Genomic DNA, 7,114 nt, shown 5'->3' on the forward strand with positions numbered 1-7,114 from the left:
AAGGTTATTTTTCTTCCACACGTCTTGTTCTACGGCAACATTAGACCAATTTTCCCGAAAGACGTCAAGATCGTCTCATCATCTCCTTAAGACATTGCTTTAAATAAAATGTATTATTCTAGATTTAGTTAGACCTTTGTTTGACCTTACCATTAAATTCTTCATTATCTTCCATGTTTTGGCTCTGTTCCATAGGAGCATTGGCCTCTACGTCAGACATCATGGCCACTATTTGCCTAGTCAGATCAGTGTAACTATTGTTGTCATCTACTAAATTTTTAGCAAGTTTTCTTGCATCCTTTTTAAGATTCTCCCACTTTGTCTTCAAACAATCTGAGGTTCTCTCATGCTTGAAACCCCTACTGTTAAATGTTTTACTAATCTTCTCCCATGAAAGCTCTTTGGCCTGGTTCACAGCCGAATTAGTTGATTTATTAAGGATTGTGTACTTATGTCTTTCGACAATATTTATTAAGGTTTGAACTTCATTTCTACTAAATGTTGGACTCCTGTATCGTCTGAAATTCATAAAATGACTGCATTAGGTAACATACTAGCTATCCTGCAGCTGTTTGAAGTTGCAGGTTTGGATCGAGCGTTGTAGTAGGTGGCGATCACAATAGATCAGGGATGGTCGCAGTGATACATAGGCTTTGGAGCCTTATATAGCCCCTAACACAAAGAAGAAGAAGAAGAACATACTAGCTAATTAATATTTGCTTTTATTCATGAGTCCGAAAAAACTTACGAAAAAATAGAAGCGGAAGGTTTATTGTCTTGCGTTTCTTCTTCCATGTCTGAAGAGCATTTATAAATCTTCCGTATTAATGAACGTGTTTCCTATTTAGGGCGGAGGTAGTAATAAATTGATTGCAGAAGCTGAAGACGACGGTGCTGCGATTTCAGATTTACAAATTTAATTTAATGTTTTGACACTTTTGACGTTTTGATACTTTTGACAAAGAGCATATAATCACTACTTTTGATTTTGATCTGTCAGGTTACTCAGGTTATGCCTTATGGCCACAGAGTACAGACGTTCGGTTTCCTGATCAGGAACCAGTCAGGAACTTAGTCATCGACTCCACACTCGCGTTACTTCTGTATTTTTTAGAATCGATTTCAAATCATCGATATTAAACTGCTACTGCTAGTGAAGTACCACATTTGTGGAAAAAAAATCGCATGTCAAAAACGAAACATATATAATTTTAGGTTAGAACGTTAATTTCATAATTTTCCTACTATAATAACTGCTCAAGCTATAAACCAATAACCTGTAGTGTAATAAGTGACTTAAAAGTATGTACCGCATTATTGTTACTAATGATTAACTTAAATACAAGTAATTTCCAGCTATATTATTGTTTTCCATACTAGATGGTTCAAAATGGCGCTGTTGCTCTCTGCGTGAGCAACTTCTCTAATCAAAACATATTCTTACGCAGTTTCAGACTGATTATAATTAGCACCAGGCATATTTTTTTGTAGTTTTATCTGGTAAACTGAATGCATAACCCTGTGTTCACCTTTAATAAATCCATGCTTAGTTTGAAATGAAGGAAGTGATATTAGCTATTGTAACCTGCGTATGTAGTGTATTTCTAGTTTTTGTTTTTGTATTGTTTTGTAAGTAGACCAATTCGCTTTATTAAATCACGTTACTAACAGAAACCAACATCATTAATGTAAATAGAGCTTGTGAATATTACCTTAAGAGTAACAGTAGGAATTTTCTTTGTCCTTTGTTTCAGGTTGGTATATCGTGTGGAAGTGCTGCTTGTCGAAGTTCCGTTTTGTTCGGGAACTGTTGGGGGGTATGTCAGATACCCCTCCAGCGTCAGAGACTAGGCTGCCTAAAGCTAGGAAAACTAGAAGAGACTAACTTACTGTTATCCAATTAAAACTAAGGTACACAGAATTATCACTCGTGTAGTGCATGATTTAACAATGAGTAAACAAGTAACTACTTAATCAGTCGTTTTATTTTCTAGGTCAAGATGAATATCCGATGTGCCCGCCCAAGTGACTTGATGAACATGCAGCATTGCAACTTGCTCTGTTTGCCGGAGAACTATCAGATGAAATATTATTTTTATCATGGATTATCCTGGCCGCAGCTCAGTTACGTAGCTGAAGATGAGAAAGGACATATTGTTGGTAATTTACATTTTTTTTTTAATCTAATAACCCCCACCACTCAGATAATTAAGTGTGTGATCGGGCACACAGATGAGGCTGCCATATTCATTTGCAAATGCAAATATCTAGTGTTTACACTTAGTAGTATTTACATTTAATCCAATTAGTAAATACACTATGCTTAACCCACAGGATATGTTCTGGCCAAGATGGAAGAGGATGGAGAAGACAACAGACATGGTCACATAACATCACTGGCTGTGAAGAGGTCTCACCGTCGCCTGGGCCTTGCTCAAAAACTTATGAACCAAGCCTCCTTGGCTATGGTAGAATGCTTTCAGGTGGGTTAACAGCTTTGATCTTGCTAATAAATAAATAAAACATAATGGCACCACTATTCATAATTCTTACAAGCTCATTGTGCTTAAGGTGATCTCATTCTGTGCCTGTTTATCATACTGTGTCAAAGATAATATACTATAAATGTATAACAGTACAGTTCAAGCTTCAAGTGTCATTATTTTAAAAAATACTGTTTGTTAAGTTGCACAAAACTAATTTTATTATTTTTCTTTACAGGCAAAATATGTTTCACTCCATGTCAGAAAAAGCAATAGAGCCGCATTGAACCTGTACACTAACTCTCTTGGCTTTAAAATCCTGGAGATTGAGCCTAAATATTATGCTGATGGTGAGGATGCGTACTCCATGATGCGAGATTTGAGTACATTCTCTGCAGACAAGTCGGAAAGTCAGGCTTCAGACAATTTGGAAATCAAGTCTGATTCAGCTGTTATATCTCAATGCTAATCATATTGTTAATAAAATAATGGAAAAACGGACTCATGTTATTTTGCTAAGTACCTATATTCTTTTGTAGAACTGTAGAGTTGTACCTACAGTTGCATAAACCAAACCCAGAAACACACCTATTGTTATTGGCAATAGTGATGACAGTGCTATAGAAACCTTGCCGGCCAATCACTTATAAAAATAAAATAAAATAAAAATAAAAATAGCCTTTATTTCTACTATTACATTTACATAATAATTTAATCACATTTACAGGTTAGGTAATAGTAGTCGCCTCCGTGGCGTAGGCCTCCCCCAAGCTCTTCCACAGTGCTCTGTCACGAGCCTTACTCATCCAATCTAAACCCGTTATTTCGGTGAAGACATCACGGCCAATCACTTACAATGTTACAATCCCCAGCCAGACTAGAGGCTTAGTTAATTTTGCTGGGAATTTGCCGCAAATCGACATCCATTCTATTTTCCGTGAAAAACTAGAGCCTTGCATCAATGGTAAATTGACAGACCCAATATCATTGTGCTAAAAATACTCCAGAAAAGATATCCAATGCTCATAAAAAGGGTAAGCGTATGCACAATTGATTACTGCAAACCAAGTGTCCTCTTGTCTGCTATTAGGGTGAGCAATTGAGATCCTACTAGATTTGTAAGTGGTTCATGAATGTATTTCTAATGGTAGGACTGGGTTGAAAGTTTTACAGTGCTCACAAATATTTGATTGTATCTTCTTCTTTTCGTGTCGAGGTTCCTTTTCATACGATGGATGCCCAGTAGGCAGCGGTGTTGACAGCATTGTATCTGACTATACATATAAGGTGTACACAAAGGAAAATAACCGTCAATTCCTTAAGTCATAAAATATAATAGCAACATAATGTTGTTTTACACATCAATTACAACTATCGTCATCTTCACCATAATCCCCATAAAGATGATTTAACTTTAGTGCCGCTTTCTTTTCATCATCCACATTATTTTCAGGCAATTGTTTTCTTACTGGTTTCTTTTCTTTCTTTTGTGCTCTCCCCACTACATATTCAGGCATCAGCACTTTACTGCTTTTAAATACTGCTTTCGGTATTTCTGGTTCTGGTGCTTTTTTCACAGTGGCTGATACATGGAAAATAGGTTTCTTGAAGACAAATTCTTCAGGCCCTTCACAGTCTTGTTCCATTCTAGTCTTAGCAGCTTCTCTTTCTTCCAATTCACGAATGAAAGCATGTGCTGTGGCAGAATTAGTGGAATCTGACATCTGCTCTTTTGTCACATCTGATAATGAATAATACACCCATTTTCTGGGATTTTTCATATAATCTGGGATTCCTCGCGCTCGTAAACAGTCCCTCATAGAAGCTTCAGGTCTCTTATAAATACTTTCTTTACCTCTGAACTGCTTCATTTCATGTTTTAGTTTTCTGTAGTGCCTGCGGTCCATTTCTCCATTGTCATGCGGAGTTTCGGCTTTATTGTGTTTGGAGAAGCTGATTTGTTCCTCAGCATCTTTTAGATGGTTAAAAAGGCTTTTCTGCCTTTCTATAAACGATGTCATTGCTAGAATGATAGGCCAGAGAAGACAGAATACTGTGAAAGGAGAAAATAGTAATAATTTATGGTTGATTTAACAAATATGCACTGGTGTTGAAAAACATAGCCACACTCACTTAAAGATTAATGGGAATTATTTGTTCTAAAACTATGGAAAATACTAATTTTAAGTTAAATATAGTTAAAACAGTAATACAACAAAATCCCCTTTTTTTTTTTTTTTCTTGATGGACTTGAGGGCGGTGTTGCCCGTAGCCAATGTCACGTAAAAGGGTAGGAACAAAATAAATGCTCTTAGAGCACGACGCTGTTCGGTGGTTGTTGTAGTTGTCTCGTAAAACCGATAGCTGGATTTTACGAGAAGCACGTGGACTACCGGCCGTTGACTCCAAAATGGTGGTTAAACACGCTTTGAGATTAATTCTCCATTCACTGCACACTACCACAGTAGATTATTGTATAATAAAGCTATCGATATTACACTTTAAACAATATTAATGAGCAAAAAACAAAGGAATTAATCACGAGGCTACTATCAAGATGGCGTTCGAACCGGAAGTCCCTTGTCTTGTTCTTGTTTGGTATTGGCAAAATAGTGTTGTAAGTAGTAGCAGTAGTAGTAGTATATATATATATTGTGTAAGGATGGTATTCCATTTCCACCTATCCAATGTCATTGCGTCTCACTCTCTCATTAAGCAAAATGTGAGACAAAATACAAAATGTACAAAGAAATTGGATAGGTAGAATACTACTCTGTGAGAAGAACATCGAATAAATCGGAGTGCAGTAAACAATATATAGTTGATCAAACCAAATTGGCAGTAAATAACAACAAAGAAAACTATACTCATCCTTTTCTTGTGGGTGCTAGTACTAGTGTAAGACAAAGATAGTATGATTATCTCTGTCTATGTTTGAAATGAGACAGTCCTTTGACAAACTATCTCAGAATAATGACTAAAGCAAAGAAGCCGGGCAAAAATAAAAGCTTGGTAAAAGATATCGTATTCACAACACGTTATAACTTTTTGTCTATGAGTGAGTGAGACAACAATCCGCAAGTTCTTTCGTTTTTTTCAGTATTGTCATAAGATAAACTGAGGGAAATGTCAAATGGTCCTATGTGGTTCTATAATATAATCCAGCCAAATAAAATATATGTTCGTTATTTCACAGGTAGGTGTCAACTGTAACAACTTGACATAGTCGTATTATTTTAGTTGAAATATTTCGGGATGTTTCAGCGGTCATCTTGGTTTATTTTAATTATATTTTTGCTATTCCTGAAAGATTGTTGGAAAACGTGCTGAGTTTTTATTTGTAATGGTTTGAAGTTCCCTGTGTGATAATGTCTTGTGTGATCGAGGGCTGTAAATCGCATACAGGAAGAAAAGAAAATACGCACGAACCGATAACCTTTAATCGGTGAGTTTTGTTCAATTTTGAAGAAATTTATTTATAGGACCTGACCCTAAACATAGAAATCGATATGTTGTTTATGTAATTATTACTTGCATTCAAGTCTATATAGATTTTTGCATATATTTTCGAACTTTTCTGCTAAGTATGAAAGGTTATATTTTTGGTATAGTGATGTATCGACCTCAGATCAATAACCTATCGACATTTACAGCTTTCTTATAGTTTGGCCCAGGACTGTCTCATTTTAATTGATGAGTACAGTCAAGGGCATAAATATATATACATTCCCAAAGTCTCAAAAATATGTGTACGCTCAGACAATAAAATCGTGTTCACATATTTTTAAGCCATTTGTCTGGATCGATATTTTTGCCTTCGACTGTACCTATAGTTTTCTTTGTTTTTACTTACTGACAGATTGTGTTTGCCAGACTATAGTTTAATACTAAAAACCGGTCATCTGAGACTTTTAAAGAAAAAGGATGGACGTGCCGGAAAACCGATGAAATAATACAAAATCATGGCATTATCAAGGAAATAGATTTGGATGAAAAAGAAGAGAGTTTAAAAGATATTGTGCAAAGTGAAGTAGAAATTATGGGCATAAAAAGACTGAAGAAGAAAAATCAAGAAGGAAAATGGATTGATAGTGAAACAATTAAAATAACCTTCAAAGGCAAAACTTCACCCCCATATGTATACGTGTATGGGACAAGGATGAAAGTGGAGCCATTTATTTTTCCCGTAACGCAGTGTTCAAAGTGCTGGAAATACGGACATATGAGAGTATTCTGCCCATCAAAAAAAGATGTATGCCCAAAATGTGGTCAAAACCATGAAAATTGTGACACAACAGAGTATACGTGCGTAAACTGCAAAGGTAATCACATGGCGATGTTTAAAAGGTATTGCCCAACATACGAAAGAGAAAGATCAATTAGGGATATTATGTCTGAACAAAAATGCTCATATAAAATAGCGCTGTTGAAATATAGTGAGAAAACTCAAAATATCAAATCAACCGAGAGTTATCAGGAAGAAAGAGTGCAAGAAATTCAAATCAACAATATCGAACGAGACAAAAACAAAAGTGATAAGTTAGTAAAAAATCTAGTTAATAAAATAGAAGGTTATTCCGATTCAGTTAAGCAAAGTAATATAACAAAAACCAAGGAAGATGCTGAATCAT

At 35.6% G+C, this 7,114-nt stretch overlaps 3 protein-coding genes across 6 annotated transcripts in view; 1 reads left to right on the plus strand and 2 right to left on the minus strand.

Moving 5' to 3' along the window:
* Positions 1 to 943, minus strand: part of LOC134745147 (uncharacterized) — a 92,650-nt gene extending 91,707 nt beyond the window's left edge. For both annotated transcript variants that reach the window (XM_063679124.1, XM_063679123.1), the window contains exons 1-2: positions 749 to 943; positions 151 to 518 (exon numbers count right to left, since the gene is read on the minus strand). In XM_063679124.1, the coding sequence (XP_063535194.1) occupies positions 151 to 518; positions 749 to 795 (415 nt within the window). In that variant the 5' untranslated portion in view covers positions 796 to 943. The remainder of the gene's footprint in view (positions 1 to 150; positions 519 to 748) is intronic.
* A 160-nt stretch (positions 944 to 1,103) lies between these two features.
* LOC134745527 (N-alpha-acetyltransferase 11) lies at positions 1,104 to 2,984 on the plus strand. Of its 3 annotated transcripts, none has more exons than XM_063679578.1 (5): positions 1,104 to 1,215; positions 1,755 to 1,911; positions 1,995 to 2,160; positions 2,335 to 2,483; positions 2,722 to 2,984. In XM_063679578.1, exons 3-5 carry the CDS (start codon positions 2,001 to 2,003, stop codon positions 2,950 to 2,952), a joined length of 540 nt encoding a protein of 179 aa, XP_063535648.1. In that variant the 5' UTR covers positions 1,104 to 1,215; positions 1,755 to 1,911; positions 1,995 to 2,000; the 3' UTR covers positions 2,953 to 2,984. The 3 variants fall into 3 exon arrangements, with proteins under 3 accessions (XP_063535648.1, XP_063535647.1, XP_063535646.1); XM_063679577.1 differs by having other exon boundaries at positions 1,168 to 1,302; XM_063679576.1 differs by lacking the exon at positions 1,104 to 1,215 and adding an exon at positions 1,385 to 1,629.
* Positions 2,985 to 3,793: 809 nt separating this feature from the next.
* On the minus strand, positions 3,794 to 4,640 carry LOC134745182 (uncharacterized). The gene has a single exon (XM_063679171.1). It carries the CDS (start codon positions 4,502 to 4,504, stop codon positions 3,845 to 3,847), a length of 660 nt encoding a protein of 219 aa, XP_063535241.1. The 5' UTR covers positions 4,505 to 4,640; the 3' UTR covers positions 3,794 to 3,844.
* Positions 4,641 to 7,114: the final 2,474 nt, after the last annotated feature.

Source organism: Cydia strobilella, chromosome 11, assembly GCF_947568885.1.
Source record: "Cydia strobilella chromosome 11, ilCydStro3.1, whole genome shotgun sequence".
Classification (NCBI taxonomy): domain Eukaryota; kingdom Metazoa; phylum Arthropoda; class Insecta; order Lepidoptera; family Tortricidae; genus Cydia; species Cydia strobilella.

Coding starts and splice junctions, on each gene's coding strand:
- LOC134745527 (XM_063679578.1), top strand. CDS start 2,001: ATGAATATCCGATGTGCCCGCCCAAGTGACTTGATGAACATGCAGCAT. Junction 2,161..2,334: donor TGAGAAAGGACATATTGTTG/GTAATTTACATT, acceptor CTTAACCCACAG/GATATGTTCTGGCCAAGATG. Junction 2,484..2,721: donor CTATGGTAGAATGCTTTCAG/GTGGGTTAACAG, acceptor TTTTCTTTACAG/GCAAAATATGTTTCACTCCA.
- LOC134745182 (XM_063679171.1), bottom strand. CDS start 4,504: ATGACATCGTTTATAGAAAGGCAGAAAAGCCTTTTTAACCATCTAAAA.